Genomic DNA, 27,260 nt, shown 5'->3' with positions numbered 1-27,260 from the left:
TAGGGCCAAGATAAACTTTTATTGTAAATATTGATGCTCATTTTGCTGTATAAAAAAAAAAAAAAAAAAATATATATATATATATATATATATATATATATATATATATATATATATATATATATATATATATATATAAAATCTAAATAAGTGCATTAAAAAAAAAAAACAGATTATTAGCAACTATATATTTTTTTTAAAGATAATTTCAACTACGATTTAAAGATGTGAAAATGACATCATTACAAAGCACACATTTTAAAAGTGTATTTAAGTGGGTTAAGAAACTGCAGTTTTTTAAATAAACCTCAGTGGCCTTTTCATTAAAATTATATTATCTGCAAGTATAGTATTTGGATTTGAATTACACTATAAATGTAATTTCAATACAATATTTTTTTTTTTTTACAATAGACTGTTCACAATGCATCTTCAAGAATTCATGTTACAAAAAGAGTTTCTGGATCATAAATGGATGTTTTTTCAACAAACAGTGTAAAACTACTAACAATCTTCACTATTCTCTCTTTGGTGGAAATTAAATTTTAAGTAAAAAAAAAAAAGTGAGACCACCAATTCATCCCCCTTTTTATCGGTTTGTTTCCGCATGAATCGCTCACTTGTTACCTCTCTTCCATCATCTCCACGCCCTTCAAAATCGTAACAGACTTTTATCAATTAAGCGCTTTTGGCAAGCAGATGGTAATAATTTCTCTCTTCCGTCTCCTGATCCCAGCTGTAATGGCATTGTCGGCACTTCGCAGATGCATATCTGCATTCAGGACTTGCCAGGACGCAGCTATGACTCATTTTGGCGCTGGTTTTCACAGCCATGAATGTGAGAGAATGCTCACATGGCTGTGGTCTGCTGTGACCGTTTCAGCCGGTGCCTGCACACTATTCTCATTAAGAAGGTGGAACGTGGTGTGCGTGATTAACGTGTATCAAGATTTTGTAGTTTTTTTCATTTCTTATCCTTGTTGTTTTTAGTTGACGGAGGCCTTGCAGGTCCAAACGCCACCTGTTCCTCCTGGTCCTTGTCATCCGCCCAGGGTCGTAGGCAAACCCAAAGCAAGAGAGGTGCAACTACGCTGGGGTAAGCTTTGACTTTGTGTCTGTGCTTATTGTGTATAACAAATTAAGTGTTTCTTAAAATCATGCTATATTTAATATGTATTTAGGGTTAATTGGGGTTGAGAGGTGTATATAGACAGTCTTTTAAAAGTTTGGGGTCATTCATTCAATATTATTATAGCTTAAAATAACTGTATTCCATTTTAATATATTCTTAATGTAATTTATTCCTGTGATGACAAAGCCATTGTAATATGTTGAATTTGCTAATCATTTTATTATTTTATTTTAATTTTTTTATTTTTTTAGATGTCTTTATTTAATCAATGTATCAAATTGTTTTGCTGCTTAATTTGTATATGAAAACTGTCAAAAAAAGAAGAAAAGAGGAGGAGGATCTTGCATTTGGTTCCATTCACATTTAACACGATTTCAAGTCTATAATAGAATCCACCAGAGCAAAAAAACTAATTTCTTGAAATTCATTTGCTATGTATGCAAATGAAAGCATTACATGAGGAGATACTAGAAATCTTCTTTATTCTTAGAAAGTGCAAAAAAAAGTACTCAGTGCATAGTATATTAAATTATATTATATTAAAATCAACAAATGTTTCGGACACGCAGGACTTTCTTTAGTGTTCACATTCTATTGAAATGGTTCATTTTCATATTCAATTCCTTACATATCAAACGCATGTTTCTAGTCAATCAATTACTTCATTGTCAATTCAGTAATGAGGTCATCTAAATGTTTTTTTTTTAAGGCCAAATCCAGCCGTTGTCTTTTATATCATTCAGTTCCCCCAGGATTTCGCGATTTTGCGATCGCTGAATGTATCGCAAAAACAAGCAAACTCTGCAATTTTTGCAAAAGATCACAAATTTTCGTAATTGCCACACATTTTCCGCATAATTTGGGCTTAGAAGCATCCCGTGACGTCACCGCAATGCGCATTCAGTCAAAGAAAGGCCTTGTGTTCTCATCAGGACCGATTTACAAGAGCTACATTAGATAAACAAACCGAAAAACGGAACGAATCTGCGCTACTAGTTCGGGCTGCGCAGACCATTTATCTGCTTGAGCCGGAGCCGCGCGCTGATCTTGATCATGTGACACAGCGCTGGGAGATACAGTGAAGAAAGCAGTTGAATTCACCAACAACTTTTCCATGCACTTCAATGCTTTAAGTATTACTGAATTTGAAAGTTATTTTTAATGTGACGATAATTGTTTATCCTTAATAGGTTTCCACCATGTATAAATCTAAGAGTTTTATAATGTAGGAAAGCAAACATTTAAAAAAAAAAAGATATTAAATGACCACTAGTAGATGGCTGCAGAGAAGTACTTATAGGCCATTTCCACTCCCTAATATAGCCTATATATTTTTGTATTCATTAAATTATATTTAGACTTTATGAATGACAGTAATAAAAGTAAATTTTATCAGATGTAATATATTTATTACCTCTGTAAGATATCTGCTAAAGATCCGGGAATCATCTCCTGTGTACTCTGATAAACGTCACAGAAGCAGTTTTACATGCATTCTAATAAATGTCTATTTGACATCTGACAGGAAACATCTTAGAGACGTACTGCAGATGAACAAGCCCTGTTAAAAATACACCTTGCATATGTAAATGCAGACATTAGACGTCTCCGAGATGTACGTGTGATTAGTGTGTTTTACTGCTGGTACTGTTGGTGTCGTCGAATGTGAATCTGGAGACCTACAGTGGTTTTCGAACTCAGAAAAGTCATAACAGTGTTAGAAGAATGTTGTCTGTGGTATTATTTCTCTGAAAAAAAAAAAAAAAACATGCCGCAAATTTCATCGCAAATTTTGAAAAGAAAACGCAGCAAAATCAGTAATTTCGATCGCAAAAATTACAAATAAAATTTGTGGAATCCCAGAGGGACTGATCATTGTACTGTACTAAAAATTGATCATACAGTTTTCTTGACTCAGTATACTCAAAGTCTGTCTCAAAGTCTTATTCTTAACAATGCTAACGGTTTACAGTATACCATTGTAGATAAGGTTTAACTTAAAAAGTATAAAAATGTCTTCGATAGATCTCCAAAAAATGTACGTTTCTAGAAGGAGTTTCTTAAAAAACACAGACCTTCCTCCAAAAATCCCATTGTTAATATTGCTAAATCCAGTGCGAAACAAGAACCCATTTATGATACCTGTAACACATTATTTATCAATATAGTTATTTTTTAGAAAGTTTAAAAAGCAGCGTTAAATTTTATTTTTTTGTGGAAGTATATTGAATTATTAACTGTTACTTTTGATTAATTTAAATTAGTCCTTGCTGAATAATTATTATTTTTTTAAAATCTGAATATTTTCTCTCATTGCGTCTGTTAGCGCCCCCTCTGGTGGATGGAGGTAGTGCAGTGTCTTTGTACAGCGTGGAGATGTTCGCTCCCCAGATGGACGAGGGCAGGGAAGTGTACCAGGGCTCTGAAGTGGACTGCACAGTGGGAAGCTTACTGCCCGGCAGGACCTACAGCTTCCGGCTCAGAGCTGCCAACAAAGCTGGAGTGAGCAAGATATTACTTGTTTGTATGGTTGCTAACAATTTGTTCTTTATACAATGTGCTACATATAGTTTAGCTTCAGCTAATAAGTTAATATTTTATTGGTGATCAACAGTATGGCCCTTTTTCTGAGCGGTCTGAGGTCACGACAGGTCCAGGGGCCCCTGAGGCGTGTCGGCCCCCTCATGTCACCTGTAAATCACCGACATGTGCTGTGATCAGCTGGGAGGTGAGAATATCCCATGATGCAAAGTATTCTTTTTGTGTCAAGCAAGTATTTAGTAGCTTTGAGGGTAGGTTTATTTTAGTCAATTACTTCATTGTGACTGAATCAGGGTTATTATTATCATTATTATTAACTGTATTAAAAAAAAATAACTTATGGAAAAATAACTTAGAAACAAAGAAATAAACATTAAAAAAAACTCGAAACTAAAGAAAAATTACAAAAGCTTTATCTAAAATAAAAGGACATAACAATGTAATTTTTTGCATGTTTTTATGATTGTTTTTAACTAAAAACATAATCAGAAAAAAAAACAAAAAGCATCCTTGTTTCTGTTTTGTTTGATTGATTGATTTATTTTGTGTGTTTTTATTTATCATATTTGTAGTTGTTTGTTTTTGCTTTGTTTTCCTCTTTTGTATTTGTTTTGTTTTCCTCTTTTGTATTTGTTTTGTCTAACACATTGGCTGTGTTTTGCACCCATACAGACCCCTCCCTGTAATGGAGCAGCAGTGTCAGAGTATCGTCTGGAGTGGGGGGCGGCAGAGGGCAGTATGCAGATGTGTTACACCGGTGCTGCACTGTCCCATGAGATGAGGGGTCTACTGCCTGCCACCAACTACTTCTGCAGAGTACAAGTGAGAAACGCTATCATTCTCACACTTATTTCATCTCAGTGTTTAAGCTATTGGTGAGATGTGATCTGGCATGTGAAACTAAACAGGAAGTAGCAGTCTGATGACAGGTTATACTTTTATTTCCTGTGATGGCAAATAAATCATGATTCATACAAATAAGATGATGGGGCGGGTGCCAACTTTACATTCTCAGTGCCACCCAGTGGATGAGAGACTGAGAGATGAGAGTTTTTTTTTCTTGTCCTGTGTGGTTTTTACTAATGTGGTTTATTACTAAATTGGGGACGGTTATTCTGTATATTGATTGTTGGCTGAAATTTTGTTCAATTAAATTATTTTGCAACCGTTTGTAATTATATTACAAAATATGCTCATTCCCTAAATGTTTCTAGTGGGACACTTAGCAGATTTACAAAAGCAAAAAGTTAAATATCAATTTTCTTAGGAGTTGTATTTGAACTAAAATAAGCTAATGTTGTAACGGTTAATTCTGTAATAGATGCTTTAAATCTTTCATTGTGCAGTGTTTTTTTAATTATCATAGTTGGTCGTGTAGTTGTTATTGCTCATCTTGATGATTTCTCAGCCTGCTCAACTAAAATCAACTACAAAAAAGTCAAAGATTAAAGTTGTCTTTGTTGTTAATGTCAGGTCTGTATAACATTTTAGTCACTCACTGACTGTGTTTTTTGTGCCTCAGGCAGTGAATGTAGCCGGTGTGGGGCCCTTTAGCGATGGCTTGCTCTGCCAGACACCCTGCTCTGTGCCAGCGCCAGTCGGCAACATCCACGCTCTCTGTGAGTCAGAGATGAGAGCGGAGGGCAGCAGGGCCACAGAGAGGGGCGAGGATGAGGAGGACGAGGAGGACAAAGAGGCCAGACCTGTCCTTTACTCCCCATCCACCTGCCTTGGGCTATGCTGGGATGCGCCGTGTGATCACGGATCAGAGATCACGTCGTACCTGATCGATCTGGGAGAGAGACAACCCATCCTTACTGGGCCTGTAACCAAATACATCATCCTGAACCTGCAGCCAGACACCACCTACAGGTACAATGAAATCTTTGTTATTAAACAGTAGCAAAATAAACATACAGCGCAACCTGTGTTGTCCATTTCATGAATGTAGGACCATATGAATCTTTTAAATTAAACTCCACAGCCATTCCAAAAATGAACATGAATCGGAATGAATTAATGAATGTATATGAATGAAAATTGAGGCATGTGCTTGTGTGTTTGAAGGATAAGGATCCAGGCTCTAAATAGTCTGGGAGCAGGTCCCTGTAGCCACACCTTTAAACTGAAGACCAAGCCACTGCCACCCCTCCCTCCACGTCTGGAGTGCACCGCTTCCAGTCACCAGACCCTCAGGCTCAAGTGGGGCGAAGGCCCGGCCAAGGCCCAACCCACTGATTCCCTACAGTACCATCTCCAAATGGAGGATAAAAGTGGAAGGTTAGTAGATGCACTGCTGGTTCATTACAATATATTTTACAATGTGTCCTGAACAGACATGAGAAAAGTTTCAAGTAATTTTCCCTGAAAGCCAAATACTAAGATTAGTTAAATATGCACTCAATGTTGTTGTTGTTGTTTTTTAAGAAATTAATACTTATATCGTGCAAGGATACATTAGTTTGACCAGAAGTGACTTAAGTAAAGAGTTTTTTTATGATATTAAGAAAGATTTATATTTTAATTAAATGTAGTTTTTTTTTATTTACTTAAAGAAAGCTGAATCTTGGTTAAGCATCACAACTGTTTTAATCATTTATAATAATGATGAATGTTTTTTGAGCAGCATATTGGAATGATTTCTAAAAAGATCATGTGACACTGGAGTAATAGCTGCTGAAAAGTTTTGTAACAATTGGTATAAATTACATTTTAAATGAATTAAAACAGAAAGGTTATTATTTAAAATTGTAATAAAATTACAGTTTTATTTTATTTTTTTATTTATTTTTTTATTCATTAAGTTCAGTCTTGGTGAGCATAAGAGACTTTTTTTAAAACCATTTAATACATTTTACCAACTGAAAACTTTTGAAAGGTTGTATAGTACAAACATGCAATAGGGAAGGGATGTGTTCCGCGTTATAAATCATTCAAATTAGTTATTTTTACATTTATTTATTTGTTATTATTAATTCATTCAGAACTCATATTTTGTGTGGGTCTTCCTTCAAGTGTGTTATAGTTTTAAAATATTGTGTATTTTCTGACTTTATTGAGGTTAACTCTATAACGTTTCCTCTATCTCTGTTTTTGTCTCTTCCTAAAGGTTTATATCCTTGTATAAAGGACCCTGTCACACTCACAAAGTGCAGAGGCTAAATGAGACTACCTCTTATGCGTTCCGCATCCAGGCCTTTAACGAGGCGGGCGAGGGGCCCTTCTCCACTGTTTACACCTTCACCACCCCCCGCTCCCCACCTGCACCCCTAAAAGGTACAGCTGCTGCAGCCATACACTTGCCTCTTAGGCTTCCTCTGTATCGTATGATTTACTGATTACAAATCTTCATTTTCATGATTTGCTTCTGAAGAAACAATTCTTCTTATTAGTATCAATTATGAAAATATTTTGTGGTATTTATTTATTTTAAATTGATGCACTTTGACAACAACATCCTAAAGCATAATTAATGTTCTGCGGTTTGACCTGAATTATTTTTGCATGCAAGTTTGGTTTGTTCTCAACACCTCTACATCTGTCTGTGTCTGACTTCAGCTCCTCGTGTGGAGCGTGTGGACGAGTCGTGTGAGGTGAGCTGGGAGACACTGCCACCTATGAAGGGAGATCCAGTCATCTACTGTTTGCAAAGCATGCAGGGAAATTCGGAGTTCAAACAGGTACCTATATCACACTATATCAGGTGCATGTATGTGTTTCAGTAGAAAACGTACTCGGTTACTAACGTAACCTCGGTTCCCTGAGATGAGGGAACGAGTACTGCGTAAGCTAGCTTACGCTATGGGAAAAGGTCCCCTTTTCTCAAGAATATGAAGCCAAAAATTATCCTTAATTTTTAATAATGTAAAACGCAGTGCTGCAGCACAGCAGACCTAAGCGAAGCGGCTCGCGCGCTTATTGGCTGTGCTGTGGCAACTGCAGCAACCTATGGTGAGGTGGCGGAGAGGAACGAACCAATGGGGGCGCTTCGCGCCCATTGGACGTCAGAGCGCGCCAAAATAGGCGTGGCTGGAACTATATAAGCCGCCGCTTTGCCATAGGGATCAGGTTTTAAATCGACTGAAGCGATCACCCGATCCGAGCACATAGCACGGCAGGTTACGCAGTACTCGTTCCCTCATCTCAGGGAACCGAGGTTACGTTAGTAACCGAGTACGTTCCCTTTCGAGAGTACTCTCGTACTGCGTAAGCTAGCTTACGCTATGGGAACACAATGTAAAACGCCGTGCGTGCTCGGGAACTTCGACCTGTCACAGCCCGAGGCGAGAGCCCGGGGCTTTATAGCAGGAGAAATCCCAGTCCCAACAGCCAACCTTAGTGAGCTTTATATAGGGAACGAAAAAAGGGGGACGTGATAAGGCTTAGCACGTCTATATAGAAAGTACCCTGGCCTGCAGGGCAGGGACTTGCAGATTATAGAATCTAATAAATGTGGACGGAGAGGCCCAGCCTGCCGCCGCACAGATATCATCCAGTGGTATCCCGCAGGACCACGCCCATGATGAGGCCATACCTCGGGTGGAATGGGCTCTGATGCCGAACGGGCAGCGAAGGCCCTTAGATTTGTAAGCCAGCGAGATAGTGTCTACTATCCATCGCGATAGGCTTTGCTTCGTGGTGGTGAGACCTCGGGTGCGCCCACCAAAGCATATGAAGAGCTGGTCCGACCTCCTGAATGAGGCGGAGCGCGCAATATAGGTTTTGAGAGCCCTGACGGGGCAGATGAAGCTCGTGTTGCTTTCGTCGCTTTGCGAGGAAAGGGCTGACAGCGAGATGACCTGTGCTCTGAACGGTGTTGAGAGCACCTTGGGGACATAGCCGTGTCTTGGTCTGAGAATGACTCTGGAGTCATTAGGCCCAAATTCGAGACAGTCAGCGCTTACAGATAGCGCATGTAAATCTCCCACTCGCTTGACTGAGGCCAGAGCCAGTAGAAAAGCGGTTTTGAACGAAAGAAGCTTCATGTCGACAGACTGAAGCGGTTCAAAAGGGGGGCCAGGAAGGGATTGAAGGGGGTCGGGGAGGGTTCATCCGACGAGCTCCCTTAAGGAAACGAATGACCAGTTCGTTTTTTTCCCAGTGATAGGCCGGCCACCGGAGCATGAGAAGCTGCAATGGCTGCCACATACACTTTGAGCGTAGACGGGGATCTGCCCGCATCTAAACGCTCCTGTAGGAAGGAGAGTATCTCTGTCACGTCACATAAGTGAGGGTCTAGGTTCCGTGTCCCGCACCAGGTGGAGAACACTGACCATTTCTGCGCGTAAAGGCGCCTGGTTGAGGGCGCTCTGGCTTCCGTAATGGTCTTTAACACTCCCTCAGGGAGGTTCCCGGGTACCCGTTGAGGGGCCATACATGAAGGGCCCAAAGTTCAGGGTGGGGATGCCAGAGCGCGCCCTTCAGCTGCGTGAGGAGATCTTTCCGCAGCGGTATTGGCCATGGGGCTGTACTGGACAGCTGCATCAGCTCGGAGAACCAAGGTTGGGTCGTCCAGAGTGGGGCTACTAGCAGCATAGCACATCTGTTCTTCCTGACCCGATCGATGACCTGCGGTAGCATCGCGACCGGTGGGAAGGCATAAAGCGGGCGTCTGGGCCAATCGAGGGCCAGCGCGTCCCTGCTCTTTGAAAAATATATTGGGCAATGAGTGTTGTCTTCCGAGGCGAAGAGGTCGACCTCTGCCCTGCCGAAGATGCTCCACATCAACTGAACCGTTTGTGGGTAAAGAGACCACTCCCCAGGGGGAACATTCGCCCTGGAAAGCATGTCCGGGCCCCGGTTCAGGATGCCAGGTACATGCGCTGCCTTTAGCGAGCGCAGGTTGTAATGTGCCCATGTCAGAAGACGTTCGGTCAGGGTGTGCAAGGTTTTTGACCTGACACCACCCTGGCGATTTATGTAGGCCACCACTGACATGTTGTCTGATCTGACCAGAACGTGGTGGCCCTTTAAAAATGGGAGGAAAGCTTTCAGGGATAGTTCGACCGCTATCATCTCCAGACAGTTTATGTGTAACAGTCGCTCCGGGCTCGACCAGAGGCCGGAGGCAGACCTGCCCTCGTACAGGGCGCCCCAACCGAGGTTGGATGCATCTGTCGAGACTACTTTCCATTTCGAGACAGCGCCCGTGCTTACGCCTAACTGATACCAGTTGGCTATTTTCCAAGGGGCCAGAGCTGTGATGCAGCCGTGGGTCACCTTGATGCGCGCGCGGCCGGAAATCCAGGCGCACGCTGGAACACGGTCTCTCAGCCAGCGTTGTAGTGGGCGCATGCGCAGCAGGCCCAGTTTGAGAACCGCAGAGGCTGATGCCATCAGACCTAGCATTTCTTGAAATCGTTTGAGCGGGTAAAGAGACCCGGCTTTGAACGACACGGCTAGATGCTGAATAGTGAGAGCGCGCTGTGACGTCAGACGCGCTGTACATGTCACAGAGTCTATGTCTATCCCCAAAAAGGAAATCCTCTGGCTGGGAGACAGAGCGCTCTTGACAGTGTTGATCGTGAGACCCAGGCATTCTAAATGGCTGATGATCCAGGATCTGTGTGTCGTCAGTAGTTCCTCGGAATGGGCTAAAACTAGCCAGTCGTCGAGGTAGTTCAGTACTCGCACTCCCCGCATTCTCAGGGGTGCGAGAGCGGCATCCATGCACCGTGTAAACGTACGGGGCGCTACGGAGAGGCCGAATGGAAGAACCATGTACTGATAAGTCTGCCCCTCGAAGGCGAATCTCAAGAATGGCCTGTGATGAGGTGCTATTTGAATGTGAAAGTAAGCGTCTTTCAGATCCACTGAGAAAAACCAATCCCTCGGGCGAATTTGCGCGAGTATTTGTTTGGTAGTTAACATTTTGAACGATCGCGACATAAGCGCTTTGTTCAAACATCTGAGATCTAGGATGGGTCTGAGACCGCCATCCTTTTTTGGTACGAGGAAGTAGCGGCTGTAAAAGCCTGACTCGCGCTGCGCAGGGGGGACAGTTTCTATCGCCCCTTTTGCAAGAAGGTTTATCAGTTCGGCGCGAAGGACGTGTGTCATTCCGCTTTTCACTTTCGTTTCGACCACGGCGCGAAAGCGCGGCGGTCTGCGAGCGAACTGGAGCGAGTAACCTCGTTTTATTATATTCAAAACCCAATTTGATATGCCGGGGATGGCCTGCCATGCAGCGGCTCGTGCGGCTATGGGTTGAATGTGCTTCGGGCACTGGCCGCCTGTTATGAGGGGACCAGTAGCTCGAGTATGCTGTGCTTGGGACACTGTGGTGACAGCGCTTATTTGTAGGGTTGCGCACTGAGAAGTGGGCACGCGCGCTACATTTAGAGCACCTCCGGCGCGAGCGGGAAGGTGGGCATGAAAGGGGACCCGAGTGTGTTTTTGTGACACTTGGGGGAGTGTGTATACATGTAGGGGTGCGTACTGTGTAGTGGGCACACTGCCTACATAGAAAAAGCTCTTTTTGTGCTTTATTGAGGTCGCCGTGAAAGCGGCGTTTGTGTGCAGGCATGCGTGCATTGTAACAGGCTCGTTTACTGCAGTATAGACATCTCCAACCGCCTTTAGTGAGGGGATTGGAGGAAGTATGTGAGGTTTCTTGTGTGGTGGTCCGGCCGCAGCGGGACTTAACCACGGTCTTTTCAGCACGAAGGTCAGGAGGGCTTCGGAGGCTCGGGGTTCAGCACAATCCTGGGCCGAGGTCCCCGTCTCTCTGGCGGTTTGCGGCTCGTAGAGCGAGAGCGGTGCTGGGTTTTGGTCGCTGGGCGAGACTGTAAGTCTGGCTGCGATGGCTTCGAGGTCTGAGGGGGCGGCGCATTTCTACGGCGTCCCGCAGCAGAGCTAGAGCGTTTCGGCAGGAAGTGTCTCATTGCTTGTGACGTCTTCTGAGCCTCAGTGAAGCGTTCAGCGAAACCCTTAACCGACTGGCCAAAGAGGCCAGAAGGAGAGATAGGAGAGTCAAGAAAGGCGGATTTGTCGGCGTCTTTCATCTCCGTGAGCGTGAGCCAGAGGTGTCGCTCTAAAACAGCGAGGCTTGCCATGCTTCGGCCGATCGCTTGTGCTGTGGTCTTTGTCGCACGCAGGGCTAGATCAGTAGCGCTGCGGAGATCTTTAAAATCATAGGTATCTGGGGCAGACTCGTCCAGGTTACGGAGAAGTCTGGCCTGAAAAACCTGAAGCACAGCCATGGTGTGTAGAGCCGAAGCAGCTTGACCAGCGGAGGTGTATGCTCGGCCAGCGAGAGCTGAGGTGGTGCGGCACGGTTTGGATGGATGCACGGGCTTCGACCGCCATCCTGCGGCTGAGGGCGGGCAGAGGTGTGCAGCAATTGCCTCCTCGAGAGGGGGGAGGCTCTCGTAACCGTGGTCTCGGGCGCCGTCGACAGAGGAGAGCGCTGACGAGACAGAAGTTTTCAAACGTGCGGAGAATGGGGCTTTCCACGACTTCGTGAGTTCATCGTGAACTTCCGGGAAGAAGGGGGCGTTTCTTTGCGGAGGGGCTGAAGGGCGCCCCTGCAAGAACCATTCGTCCAGCCTGCTTTTAGCGGGCTCGTCTGGAGGAGACCAGTCGAGCTGAAGGTCGCTGACAGCCCTTGTAAGCACGCGAGTAAGCTCCGCGTCGATATCAGCGCGTTGTCCGATGCAGCTGGGGGCTGTAGGGGGGGGGGGGGTCCGCAATGGAGCCCGACCATTCCTCACTACTGGACGCGGCGAGAGAAAGGCTGTCGTGTCTGTCTTCTTCCGCCTCAGGCGCTCCGAAGGAGAAGGGGGCGCTGGTGAGCAGAGACTGGCGCTGCTCGTCCACGAAGAGGACAGGCGAAGGAGAGAGAGCGGGCGAGGCACGCGGGGAGTGTTCCGGCGTGAGCTCGCGTGTAGCAGTGTGCTCAGGCATTCTCTGATCGCGGCGTTTCTTACGCGGCACTTGAGAGAGAAGAGGCGGAGCGGGTGGAGCGTCGTGGCTGGTTTGAGCTAATCGAGCCCGCAGAGTCGATATAGCCATGTTGTCGCACTCAGGGCAGCCGCCCTTGGAGAGTGCATTCTCAGCATGCTCGCGGCCCAGGCAGGAGACACAGAGGATGTGGCGGTCCTTGCTGGGCAGAGGGCCTCGGCAGGAAGCGCAGACCCGAGGCATTTGAAACAACGCCTCGAAATTTGCTCTTTTGCGAAAAAGTGTGATGCAGCGGCAAACACATTTAGCTTTTTAAAGGATATAGTCACGCCGGATGGCGCAGCAGGAAGCGAATGCTGAAGACGGCGTCGGGATGAAGCACGAGCCGACGTCCTCAGATCTGCGTTGCAGTGCTATCCTGCTGAGAGGCTTTTCGACGGCGTGTAGAGGCTTCTCCGGAGAAGACAGCGAAGTGCAGGTGAGATCGCTGAAGGAGATGAAATCTGATCCTTATGGCAAAGCGGCGGCTTATATAGTTCCAGCCACGCCTATTTTGGCGCGCTCTGACGTCCAATGGGCGCGAAGCGCCCCCAATGGTTCGTTCCTCTCCGCCGCCTCACCATAGGTTGCTGCAGTTGCCACAGCACAGCCAATAAGCGCGCGAGCCGCTTCGCTTAGGTCTGCTGTGCTGCAGCACTGCGTTTTACATTATTAAAAATTAAGGATAATTTTTGGCTTCATATTCTCGAGAAAAGGGGACCTTTTCCCATAGCGTAAGCTAGCTTACGCAGTACGAGAGTACTCTCGAAATGGAACAGCTCATCGAACACTTAAAAACTATCCATTTTAACCTCAATGAAGCATCTCAAATAAAATATTTCTATTTACTGTGAGGCAGCAGTGTCTCAAATGTAGGTTCGCACTAGTAAGCACAGAGGTCACGGCACTCAGCAGGTGCGCTCAGCAGACAGCAGGTGTTGGGTTCAGCAGTTTGGATAATTATTACAGCATAGTGACGATCTAGTACTCATTACTTGAATGGCTTAGTGACAGTTATTGCACTTAATGTTATATCTAAATCAAATCTATCCACTCACATTTGTAACGTGATTGTGCATGCTCTTTATTCTGATATCATGTTGTGACTAAGGCTTTCATTATCTTTCTTTGGAAAGGACTCCATAAATGTTAAGAAGCAACAAAGTACAAAATAAAGAAGTGTTAGTGGTTAAAATGAAAAACTCAAAAGCTCATTATATATTCATACCTTCATGTTGTTCCAAACTATAATGACTGTATGTACAGTAAATTATGCATAATTATATGCAACTAACCCTAGACCAAAACCTAATCCTAACCCTGTAGTAATTGTATGTAGTAAATGAATATTACTTAGTACTTAGGCACCATATTTAAATGCATAAATGACAAAAAACTGATGAGATTTGTTGACTTAAAGGGTTAGTTCACCCCAAAAATTTAATTCTGTCATTAATTACTCGCCCTCATGACATTGCAAACACAAAAGACCTGTGTTCATCTTTGGAAAACAAATGAAGATATTTTTGATGGAATCTGAGATTCCAGGCTCTCTGACCCTGCCATAGACAGTAATGTAATTAGCTTCTTTGCGTACAAAAAGTATTCTCGTAGCTTCATAAAATTGTGGTTGAACCCCTGATTTTACCGATCTCCTTGATATGTTTCTGGACATTGGTCATCTTAATTACATTGCTGTCTATAGGAGGGTCAGAGAGCTCTCGGAATTCATCAAAAACGACATGAGGGTGAGACATTAGAGACATAATTTTCAATTTTGGGTGAACTAACCCTTTATTTTTTCTCACAAGGTATAAAAACTCCTCGAACATGTCCCTTTAAACGTGGGTCCTAAGGGGCCCCATGGAGAGTCGGGTAAAAACATCAACCAGTTGTCTGTAGTTGCGGTGTTTAATTCCTAATAGAACGTTTGATTTAACTTAAAACCACTCTACCGTGAGCACCTGTGCGGGCTGCTTCTGAGTGACTGAAGATTTGAGGGTAATGGAAGGGTAAAGCAGCCTCACTGGCTCTGACTCATCACCCCCTGCTGAGAGACACTGTAGGAGACTGTAGGCATGATGGGAGGCTTGTGTGTTTGTGCTGATGCAGCCCACACACACGTGCACAACTTCATCTTCATATTCTCATGTTCTTTGGGAATATTATTTTTCTGCCTACACATCTGCATCCTTAAAATAGACTTCTTCAGCTCTTTACTTTTCGTTGTGAAAAAGAATGAATTTAATGTAATGCTGAATATTGTTCTGTATAAATTAAACTGATTACTGATATATTCAAAAATGAGTACATTTTTGGTCTTCTATTATAATTCACTACATTATAATATACACTATTAAATTGTTCAAGTAACGGTATAACAGTGAAATAGATATATTATGATGTTAAAAAACTTTTAAGTAAATGCTGTTCTTTTTTAACGTTATATTTATCAGACAATCTTTAAAAAAAGGTTTCATGGTTTCCACAAAAATATTAAATAGCACAACTGTTTTCAACATTGATAATAAGAATAAATGCACCAAATCAGCATATATTAGAAAGATTTCTGAAGGATCATGTGACACTGAAGACTGGAGTGGAATTTCACTTTGGATATGTTTTAAAGTATATTAAAATAAAAACACTTCTTTTAAATTACAAAATTACTGTTTATAGTGTATTTATAATCAAATAAATGCAGCCTTGGTGAACATAAGAGTTCTTTCAAAAACTTTAAAAAACCAATAGTGTAACTGTAAATAATACTTTATGCAGTATTTAACAATATATTTGTTTAGTTTTTAATTAAATATTTAATGGTCGTCTTGAATTCTTTCAGATCTACAAGGGCTCAGCCACTTTCTACCAGCTCCCTAACCTGAGCTCGTCCACGGAGTACCGATTTCGCGTCTGTGCAATCCGGCAATGCCAAGACGCCCCCGAAATTATCGGGCCCTACAGCTCCACCATCATCCTGCTCCCACCTCGCGTCGACAGCCCCGGGGTCTCCGGCACCACGGGATCCAAAGCAGCCGAGGCCCAGAAGCCAAAACGCAGCATGACGGACGAACAGTTTTCCTTCCTCATCATCGCCCTCTTGGCCGTGACATCCATCCTCATCGCGGTCGCCATCCAGTACTTCGTGATTGAATGAGACTCGGCCCTGCGTTACATCGTCAAAACGAGTTTGTTTGTTGATGTTTGTTTTTCTTTCTTTATTTTTCGTTCCGGCGCCAGCATCGAGGAGCCGCGTTAAGGATTGAGAAAAGAAAGTTGCAGAATCACTTCACCCAATCGTTTGATCTATCTTTCCTCTGTCCCTTCTGAGCATGCTGTTGAAAGAACGCTGTTCCCTCCGTGGGACTCGGAGGGTGAATTAATGAAGGATCAGCAGTGAAGCTCACCGCTCATAGCATATTATTGTACAACTTCATTTATTTGTGTAGCTGTAGTCTTTAAGTTATTTATACATATAATTTCAATTGTAAACTGTTTAGTGTCAGTTGCGTTCAGTGTCCCAAAGCTAGCTCGGTGGTCGCGCCGCTCACCGGTTTGCTATCTTGGGCCTGGGACTCGAGGGCCAGTGATTACGCTGTCGGCAAGGGGGTACAGGTGAGCAGAAGGCCCGCCGGGGGTCCCGAGCGAAGTCTACAGGTCTACGATTTAAAAAGGGGGATGCGAGACCGATACCGCTCAAATTAGCGAACGTTGATTTAGCACTTTGCTCAGAACTTTTTTGATGTTCAGAATGTGTAAAGGATGCAAAAATAACTAGAGAAATGTAAGTATATTTTTGTACAGTATGATACGAGGACCTGAGATTCTGGCTTAGTATGGGGAGTAAGACTATGACTATGAATACCAAACTAACTCAGCTTTATAGTTATTTTTACTATCATGTACGTATACTGTAGCTTGTTTTCACAATCAAGCAGCTGCTTTGCTTCAGAATATTGTGGTTCAGCACAAACAATGTATGCTTCTCGGAAACCTTTCCTTAAGTCGTTACCTTTGCACCTTAGTGAGAAGAGAAAAAAATACTTATCGAATGCATCTTGATCTTGTGATGCGTTTTATAGAACATGTTCTCCAGTTGTGCAAGCCCTCAATGTGTTTTGGCTGTTTTTAAAAATGTAGTACCACAAAAAATTATTGAAATGGTTTATTCAGCCAGAAATCATGATTTGGAAAGTCATATAGTATTTTCTTAATTTCTCTATTGTTAATTTTTTTTTTTTTTTTGGGTTTTGTTTAGTTTTAGGAACCAGATTAACCATTGTGTTATACTCTACTTTTAGCAATATTACTTTTTGATGTAATCTCAAGAGTATTGAATATAGGACTAAATATTAATTTTCAGATATCTTTTTTTCCTATCACACATTTGAACTTTATTTTTATATGGAAATAAAACCATTAAGTTTATTCTGTCCAGCAAAGAAATTAAGAAAAGCGCAAGAAATGAAATGCAAACCGCTGTGATGAATTGTGTTAATCCTACATGTACTTCCTGTGAATCGATAATTTTTGCCTTTTTCTCTGTGTGTTAAAGTCTTGTGACGGTCAGCGCTGTGTCACGGCAGCATGATGGTCCGGTCGTATGGTTTTGTGTCGTGCTTTAGTTATGGGCATATGAGTGCTGTCAACAACTGTTAACAACTGAAGGTACCTTGCAAAAAAAGCCTTGGATGAAAATTAATTACATGATTTGGTCTTATAGATATTCTGCAGATGTCTTCTGTTTGTCATTCAATGAAAAAAAACCTCAAACTCCTATTTTTGATAGTGATAAAATGTAATTGTGCCATTTTAACATCTCCCCACCATGGTAGGTATTTGGGTCTTGGGAGACAGAAAAACTACAAAAAATCAATAAAATATGCACAAAAAAATGAGACCATTTTTATGTAATTTTAATGTTTGCAGTTACCTCATACACCGTACATTCCAAAACAAAAATTTGTTATAGTATACATACTACCAGACATATCACTTTAAAATGTTCGTTATCAGATAGAAAATGTATAATCATATATTCATATATATATATATATATATATATATATATGTATGTATGTATATATATATGTATGTATATTATATATATATATATATATATATATATATATATATATATATATATATGTGTGTGTGTGTGTGTAACTAAAGTCTGTCTGTATAGTCATGATATCTACAGACCGATCCATGCACAATAAAAGATTTATAATTCTTAATTGTCTTCTTTTACTGCATGTTGCCATATGTAGATTCAAATCATGATATTGTTTTTATATCTTAAAAAAAATGTTTGCTTTATTTAATTTAATTGTATTTATTCAACATTACGTTTTCAAAAATTCTATCTAATTGCATCTACATAATCTAAATATGAACACTTCTATTAAACACTATTATAGTAATGACTTTTATGAGTATTATATATAATATTTTACATCTTAATTTTGTTAAAATATGTTTTTAGATCATGTTTTGTCAGAGATCCACACTTTCTGACCAGACTGTATACAAATGAAAGTGACATGACATTCAGCCAAGTATGGTGACCCATACTCAGAATTTGTGCTCTGCATTTAACCCATCCGAAGTGCACACACACAGAGCAGTGAACACACACACACACACTGTGAGCACACACCCGGAGCAGTGGGCAGCCATTTATGCTGCGGCGCCCGGGGAGCAGTTGGGGGTTCGATGCCTTGCTCAAGGGCACCTAAGTCGTGGTATTGAGGGTGGAGAGAGAACTGTACATGCACTCCCCCCACCCACAATTCCTGCCGGCCCGGGACTCGAACTCACAACCTTTCGATTGGGAGTCTGACTCTCTAACCATTAGGCCACTACTTCCCTCATAAATAAAGTTCATTCTTCCTGCATATGGTTACATTTTGTTCACAAAGTAAGAGCACCAGGTTCATTGGGTTGGCGTGCTCACTCCAGACAGATTGTTTATTAAATAAAATTATTCTTCAGCACCTGGATAAAGTGTTAAAGCATATTATAAAGACATTAAGATGATCTAAATGTATTTTTCTGTAATGTTTCAAAACAAATTTGAAGTGAACACAATGCACCACCTGGCACACCAGGAACTTGTTTGTGACATGAATAAAGATTATGTTAGACATTGCCAATGTTAATACTAATTAACTGTTCGTAAGAAAAATACACTTAGGTCATATTTTTAATTCAGTTAATTTTTAATTCATCTTTTGAATGAAAAAAAAACAATTATATATATATATATATATACACACACACACACACAGAGATCTGTTTCTTCATTAATTTTGCAGGCTTTTGTTTTTGATGTTCATTCAACACACAAATAAACACATATATGTATGTGTGTGTATATATATATATATATATATATATATATATATATATATATATATATATATATATAAAGCTACAGACTAGCTGAAATAGGTTTAAGTGTTCTAATATTTTACTTTATTGCAAGCAACAGTGGCTTGATTTTTATTTATTTTTTTGTTAAATATAATAACCCTGCTTTATGCTCACTGAGTTGTAATTTTAAGAAAATATCCCAAAAAATTTTTGATGTAAAGATTACAAGTTCAATATTTGTCCAAATTATTTAATTGGATAAAACTTGATAAATACTGATATGCAAATAATTATCATTATCCAGCGCTTCAAGGACATGAAGACTATATTAGTAGAGAGTTTGCACTTATATCAGTGTTGCCAAGTCCCAGTCTTCCCGTGGAAGTGGGCTAATTTAACACTGTTCCCACTGGTTATTTTTCATGTCCGACTCCAATGAAGTGACTCTGATAACATGATATTTATCCCCTGGAATGTGAATTTTAGCAGGAACCCCACCAAAAAAAAATTTTTTTTTTTACTCTCTCGGAATGCGATTATTAACTAGAGACCCCCTCGAAATGCGACTGGCCTAGTTTTGAGTAACGACTGGGCGGTGGGTTTTCTTTTGAAAACCTGCCAACCCTGACTTATACATGCATCCAGAGCTGTTCATTTAATCACACTTTTTGAAAGCCAAAGCTCCACCTCTCACCTCTATCCCTATCTGTCTACTGTCTCCACCTCTTGTGATCTCACTATTTAACTAAGTACTGGACTAAGTGATATTCTCCACACACTCAGGAGAGGAGAGGTGACGCTCTTTCAACTCTCTTACTCTCAAGTATGTCATTCTGGCTCTGTGGGGTTTTGCCCTACTCTCCGCTGCATCAGTGTTCTTCCTGATGGGGGTGGAGTACGAGAACGAGACGATACCTGACCCGGACACTCGGCAGTGCAAGCACACACGCTATGCTATTGAATCAGGGCTGCTGCACACCACCATTTGGGTGTCGACCGCTTATATTCTTCTGCCCTATGGTTTGCTTGCTCTTTCTGTATTGGATCCATTGGTCAAAAGTTGTAGAAGAGTCGTCATGAGCTTCATGGCCCAAATGCGGAAGCCAGACAGAAGGTCAACAGACAGAAGGCAACAGGCATCAAGATTCTGGGTGAGTGGGTCTTGGGAAGTGTTGAGGCTGGAATACACTACACGACTTGAAACATCTGAACAGGTTTAGAAACACTACGCATCATTCATTTGCAATGGTTACAGAGAAAATCTGGGCACGACTGAGGATTATTCCATTAGAATTATCACGTTGGAATTTCAAGTCATTCTAAACTCCTCAAACTCATGCCAGAGAATGCATGACAAATGAAAACACCATGTTTTAGGGGATTTGAAGTTACTACCCAAGGATCAGGTATGTAAATGAAGACGAGATCAGGAGTCAGAGATGCAAACAATTGAAGAACAATTTACTGAAGTAAATAGTTTAGTTTCAACAGCAGTAGTCAGCTTCAATATGTGTGGAATTGTATAATCATACTCTAACAGAGGTCACTAAATAAGACATTCATTTAGGTTTAAAGAATTCTAATTTGTAAAATCTTAGAAAAACATGCAAAATCGGTTCACTGCACATCTCCAAAGGTTATTTAGGTGACAAGCGATTAGAGTTCACACCTAATGTGTTGCTCCAATTTGTTGAGATAGTGAATTGGTGGGTTTTTGTTAAATGTGAGACAAAATCATCACAAAAGAACCAAAAGCTTAAACTACTGAACTAAATTTATTTAATACACAAGTTTCACCATTTGAATTGAATTACTGAAATAAATGAACTTTTCCATGACATTCTAATTTGAGATGCACCTGTAAATGCTTTAAAAAAAAAAGTAAAATCGTCATGTACAGTAGATGAGATGCCCTAATGACCTTTGTGACCTTTGTGATCCACCCCTTCAGTCTTCTAAAATAAGCTCAAAATATCAGACATGTTTGAAATCCTTGACTCAAAATGAAAATCAGCATAAAAAATCTAAGCAAAAGTCGTGCAGTGTATTCCAACTTTAAGGTAACAGTCATGGATATTTACGTTAGGGACCTGGACAATTACAAGTATCAAATCTTGTAGTGTAAATGAGGTTTGTGCTGTAGACAAGAGAGAGTCTCAAATCACTAATAATGGGGTGTTTTGAAGAAAGGTGTTCAATTACTTCAGATCATGCAAACAATTTTTGCCTGGCGGATCATAAAAAAGGTTAAAAAACAGATCTATAACTAAAACTGAAGGAGCCATATTTAGAGATCACAATGTCATCAGACATAGAGTTAGTTTGACTCTTGACTTTTGCCATTAAGTGACCATCCCAAAACCCCTTGTGTAGTACTCAGAAAACCTTAGCAGTCAAGACCTGAGTTTGTTGAGTCTGAGTTAAGACCAAGACCTGAAGAGGGTCTATATCATTTTGAAAGTATGACTATTCTTTCCTTTGGCATGAATGAAGGCTAGTTTTTGTCATGCTCACTTAAACCTCTGCAGACCAGTGCACACCAGTGTGTTCAGTCTAGAGATAGAAAAGCACAGAGCAGATCAAATTTCATCAATCTGCACAGAAAGATATGTAAATATGGCCTTGGATTTGAGATAGCTGTGATACATTGTCCAACACTTCATCCTAGCCTCATGGCGGCCAGTAAGATAATTTTAGGTATAAAGAGTGTTATATTATGATTTACCCCACTACCAGTGTGAGCTATGGCACTATGTAACACTTATTCTACTTATAACTATTGAATAAAAGCATAAAATAGATTAAATAAATCTTGATTTTAATTTCCACAAAAAAAGTTTGTATCTCTTTAAATTCTTTATACTTGTAGACTAGACGTGCCGATATACAATAACACAGCATCACAATAAAATTATTTTTATATTCTTATCAAGGGCTTTTTAAAATATTGTGAAAAAATAATTTATTATTCAGATTTTAATATCCCATTATCGGGTTAAAACGCACAACTCTGCTGTAATGCATTTTTTTTTCAACATCGTAATAATATTGTATACCATGATAAAAGCTTCAACAATTTCCGCAACATGAAAATGTGATACAGTAATACAGTATGCCTAGTGTAGACCAACCACTTTTTATCTATCAGGAGGTTGTGGATGTTTGTAAATTCATCCCTGTTCCTTATTTCTAAGGAATGAAACTGACAATTACAAGATTCTCCTTTCTTCTCCATTTAAAGTGACTTGGGTGAGACATGAATATTGCCTAATCTTAATTAGTAGCAGTAGCAAAGTCTTTCCAATGTAATGGAATGATGTCAACTTGTGTGAGAAAAAGTCTAGCAGATTGCAAATATGTAACTTGTCTTATTTATTAATTGTCTTATTACTATCTTGTCAATTTATGTACATTTATGTTTGATTGGCAAATGTTTTGTTTATTAGAAGCCTTCATAAATTAGTCTCAGTATGCAACCACCCAGAACATGGACAAATCTCATTTTTCTACTAACCCTGCCCCTCTCTTCTCCTAGCTGTTGTTGTGTCTGTCTTTGCCATCTGCTGGCTTGCTTACCACATCGGTCAGTTCCTCTTCACACACGTGGATGACTACCACTCTGCCCGGCTCAGTCAGAACTTCAATGTGGCTTCCATGGTGCTGTTCTATCTGAGCGCCTCAATTAACCCGTCCTCTACAACCTTATGTCCAACAAGTAGCGCTCTGCCATCAAACGCCTCTTCCTGTTGCCCCACAGGCGCCATCACGGGCCCAACCAGAGGCATACCTCGACCCGTGATGACTTCACCATGTGAACAGAGACATTAAATGGAGTGGAGACAGTGATGCCAGAGGAAGGCTTACGGTAACATCAACCCGGCTGAAGAGGAGCGTAGGCACCTGGGAGAAGTAAAGAAAGTGTGAGCTTCTTGGATAAAAGCTGAAATAAATGGTGTGATGGAAATGAAAAATGAGTTTGGAATCGATTCATATCGAGTGGAAAAAGCTTGTGACAGTGACTGTGCTCGGGGAAATGACTCATAAATGAAGGGTTCTAATTTAATCTTCTAATTTAGCATCTCTATTGTATTATACAGAATCGTAAGACATTTTATGTTTTTCTGTCTTACAGAAAGCATAATTCAAATCTATAAATTCTAATGAAAAAGTGCATGACAAAATGACAAAATTACCACCAAATGATAGCATTGTCTTTGTTGCAGTGATGTGTTATTTCTATTTTAATGTATTTGTGTCCATAAATTATTCAATTTTACTCTGTTGGATGTAATTTCCTTTGCACATATTCATTATAGTATTAATATGTATGTTGTATTGAAATCATTTTAAAAAAACTTTACAATATTATTATAATAGTATTGTAATCATTATAAAATTGTGTGTCTCTGTGTGTGTGTGTGTGTGTGTGTGTGTGTGTGTGTGTGTGTGCATATATATATATATATATATATATAACACTAATAATAACTTATTAGTGTTCCTGTAGCTCAATTGGTAGAGCGTTGCGCTATCAAACCCAAGGTTGGGGGTTCAATTCCCCAGAACACATGATAGGTAAAAATTGATAGCCTGGATGCACTGTAAGTCGCGTCTGCTAAATGCATAAATTTAATTATATATATATATATATATATATATATATATATATATATATATAAATCATCTGAAATCATAAGAATATGTTATTTATTTAATGATTACAATATACTATATTATATTATAACTTAGTTTATTGTAATCATTAACAACATTATTTTTTATAGATGGAAAGTAATTTATTTTCTGTGGCTTTTGAAACAACATTTAAACTTAAGAGACTAAATGATGTTTGTTCAGCAGTAATCAAAATACAAAAAAAGTTAACAAAAAAATTGTTTGAATTAGATATTATTAAAAAAAGTAATAATGTGAATATATAATATCTTTTTAAAATCTAATTTACACTTGCTCAAGTGTTGCTCAAAAAGTTAGAGCCACATACCCTTTGCTGTATTAAGCCCCACAAAACATCACATTTCATTTTAATTCAGAAATGTAAAGTAAGTATTGAAAAGATGACTTGAAGTTGTTTTTGTATAAAGTGCACAACCTACTCTACAATAGCAGTCCATTTCCAATAGGGGGAACCGCTGTCTTATATGCTTGACTAATACATTTATACAGCATAACTACAGTATATATAACTTTTGGGAGGTGAAAAAATATTTTGTATTCATAGAATAACAAATACCTAATTGAATACATCTGAATAAATAAAACATTTAATCAAATATATTTAATAAAAAAAATGTATTGTCAGCTTATTAATTAAAAGAAAAAGACATAAATACCGGACAAGATCTGCTTGATACAATATGATTTTTAAAATTTTCTTACACATTAAAATCCCAGTAACTCTGAACCCTTAATTGTAGTTTAGTTTTTCTGTGATAGTTTTATTTATATTTTTGTTTCTAGAATTGATCAGTATTTAAACATTGTTCAATATATTTAACAGTGTATATCTATTTATCATTAATATATCTATCTGTGATATTTTTTGTGAGAACAGTATTTAAATAATCCAGCTGTTTTACTGAATGTATTTTGTGTAAAGTGGTGTGAGATGGTTAATACAGGTTTGTTCCCACATGACTGAACTATCTGGTTAAGTGTCAGGAAGGGTCACAGAAAGCATTGAGACATCATTTCCTCCGTCAGACAGCCACCTGTTTGGAATGTTCCTCGTGGCTTCCTTCCAAAGACCTTCAAAGCACTATTATAAGGACTCAGCCTGATGTGTTCCCCTTCTGCCAGCCTCTTGACAGAGAGATTGTTTGCTCTGAGCTTATCTCAAACGCCACAAGACATGAGCTCACTCAGCTGTGGCCATGTTTATAAAAAGACGAGGAAGGGGTCTTAATCACATCATAGCCTCAAAAGAAAAGGAATCGGGATCTGGGTCACCTTGTAATTGAACAGTCCATTCATTGCAATTCTTGAAGAACAGATTCTAGAATGGACTTATTGGTCATATTCCGGTCTTTGATTATGATTGATTGAGACACTGCGTCTGCATATTGTCTGTATATCTGTATTACTGTGCCAAAGAAATCTGTTGTGAATTTTTACTTATTGGGTGGGCTGGCGCATGCTAACAATTTTATTGAAGCAATATTCTCTGTTTAATGTCATTTCTATCAACTATTTTAAATAGTAATAAATAAAAGAATAATATTATAAAATAATAATATTATAAAATGAAATAAAAAATTAATTTAAAAATAAATAAAATTAAATTAAATATATAAAAAAATCTATATTTGTAAAATAATTTTAAAAATAAATAAATAAATATATAAATAATCACTGTAAACCACAGCTTGTTGACATATTGTTTTAGTACTTAGGAGTGCTTTCACATAAATTTAATTTTTTATTTTTTTACATGCACCAGTTTTCCTTCAATCTAATTTCAGAATTTTTTACATCTGTTTGTAGGAACCCCACAATTTCCAATTGTAATCCAATTCATATATTTGTTTACATGTGTTACATATTACATATTAAGCTTCACTTTGATAAAAATGTTAAATATAAATATTTAAATTAGTCAACATTTTTTTGAGTAGTGTAGTCTATACATTTGCTTCATATTTACATTCTTTTTGACGTAAAATACAATTTATTGTGATACAGTTGTGTGTTTGTGTGTGTGTGTGTGTAAAACCATTAAATTATTTTAAATGAAAATGACATGGTGAAGCATCCAAATGCAGTGATTTGTTTATTTAAATAAAACAACAAAAGTAAATCCGCTACAAAAAGGTGATTTCAAACATGACTAAGTAAATCACACCCAACATCAAATAAAGGACAAAACCAGACAAAGACGACCAGTGATTCTGAAATTGCGTACTGTCTGAGTAACTCCATGATTGTTAAAAAAGCATGTTCTATATACTACAAATATGGATAGTATGAATCTTGTTCAGAAGTACTCCATCTGCCATGATGTTATTATCATGTGACTTACCAGCATCAGTTTTGCATTGCTTCACTCCCATAAATTCTCTCCCTTGGCCTCATGGGATTGTAAAGTGAATCAACTGTGGAATCCAGCGGAAGCAGTAGGTCATCCGGGTACTTTTTGCATTTGTACTGGACATAGATTTTATATATAGTATTTATATATATATATATATATAGTATTTATATATATATATATATATATATATATATATATATATATATATATATATATAAACATCCTAAACGTCAATCTTCTGCTGATTACATTATTTTAAATGAGTCCACCCCCGAAGATTACTGTTATAAATATGAGCCGCGTCTAAAAGGCAAAGGGGGAGGTGTTGCTTCAATTTATAACAACTTTTTTCAGGATTTCTCAGAGTGCAGGCTTCAAGTATAACTCGTTTGAAGTAATGGTCCTTCATGTAACATTATCCAGAGAAACAAATGTTAATGATAAATCCCCTGTTATGTTTGTACTGGCTACTGTATACAGGCCACCAGGGCACCATACAGACTTTATTAAAGAGTTTGGTGATTTTACATCTGAGTTAGTTCTGGCTGCAGATAAAGTTTTAATAGTTGGTGATTTTAATATCCATGTTGATAATGAAAAAGATGCATTGGGATCAGCATTTATAGACATTCTGAACTCTATTGGGGTTAGACAACATGTTTCAGGACCTACTCATTGTCGAAATCATACTCTAGATTTAATACTGTCACATGGAATTGATGTTGATAGTGTTGAAATTATGCAGCCAAGTGATGATATCTCAGATCATTATTTAGTTTTGTGCAAACTTCATATAGCCAAAATTGTAAATTCTACTTCTTGTTACAAGTATGGAAGAATCATCACTTCTACCACAAAAGACTGCTTTTTAAGTTATCTTCCTGATGTATCAAAATTCCTTAGCATATCCAAAACCTCAGAACAACTTGATGATGTAACAGAAACTATGGACTCTCTCTTTTCTAGCATTTTAAATACAGTTGCTCCTTTAAGCTTAAGGAAGGTTAAGGAAACCAGTATGACACCATGGTATAATGAGCATACTCGCACCCTAAAGAGAGCAGCCCGAACAATGGAGCGCAGCTGGAGGAAAACAAAACTAGAGGTATTTCGTATTGCTTGGCGGGAAAGTAACCTATCCTACAGAAAAGCATTAAAAACTGCTAGATCCGATTACTTTTCTTCTCTTTTAGAAGAAAACAAATATAACCCCAGGTATTTATT

The 27,260-nt window shown here is 39.5% G+C and overlaps 1 protein-coding gene and 1 pseudogene across 4 annotated transcripts in view; both read left to right on the top strand.

The window, feature by feature from the left end:
• Positions 1-17,476, top strand: part of LOC132108205 (fibronectin type-III domain-containing protein 3a-like) — a 101,058-nt gene extending 83,582 nt beyond the window's left edge. For all 4 annotated transcript variants that reach the window (XM_059514833.1, XM_059514835.1, XM_059514834.1 and 1 more), the window contains 9 exons: positions 991-1,096; positions 3,459-3,634; positions 3,747-3,860; positions 4,346-4,495; positions 5,196-5,545; positions 5,741-5,953; positions 6,783-6,949; positions 7,232-7,353; positions 15,456-17,476. In XM_059514833.1, the coding sequence (XP_059370816.1) occupies positions 991-1,096; positions 3,459-3,634; positions 3,747-3,860; positions 4,346-4,495; positions 5,196-5,545; positions 5,741-5,953; positions 6,783-6,949; positions 7,232-7,353; positions 15,456-15,770 (1,713 nt within the window). In that variant the 3' untranslated portion in view covers positions 15,771-17,476. The remainder of the gene's footprint in view (positions 1-990; positions 1,097-3,458; positions 3,635-3,746; positions 3,861-4,345; positions 4,496-5,195; positions 5,546-5,740; positions 5,954-6,782; positions 6,950-7,231; positions 7,354-15,455) is intronic.
• A 1,262-nt stretch (positions 17,477-18,738) lies between these two features.
• Positions 18,739-23,036, top strand: LOC132107626 (growth hormone secretagogue receptor type 1-like; annotated as a pseudogene).
• Positions 23,037-27,260: the final 4,224 nt, after the last annotated feature.

Source organism: Carassius carassius, chromosome 28 (genome assembly GCF_963082965.1).
Source record: "Carassius carassius chromosome 28, fCarCar2.1, whole genome shotgun sequence".
Classification (NCBI taxonomy): domain Eukaryota; kingdom Metazoa; phylum Chordata; class Actinopteri; order Cypriniformes; family Cyprinidae; genus Carassius; species Carassius carassius.
This window is presented reverse-complemented; position numbering and strand designations above follow the sequence as displayed.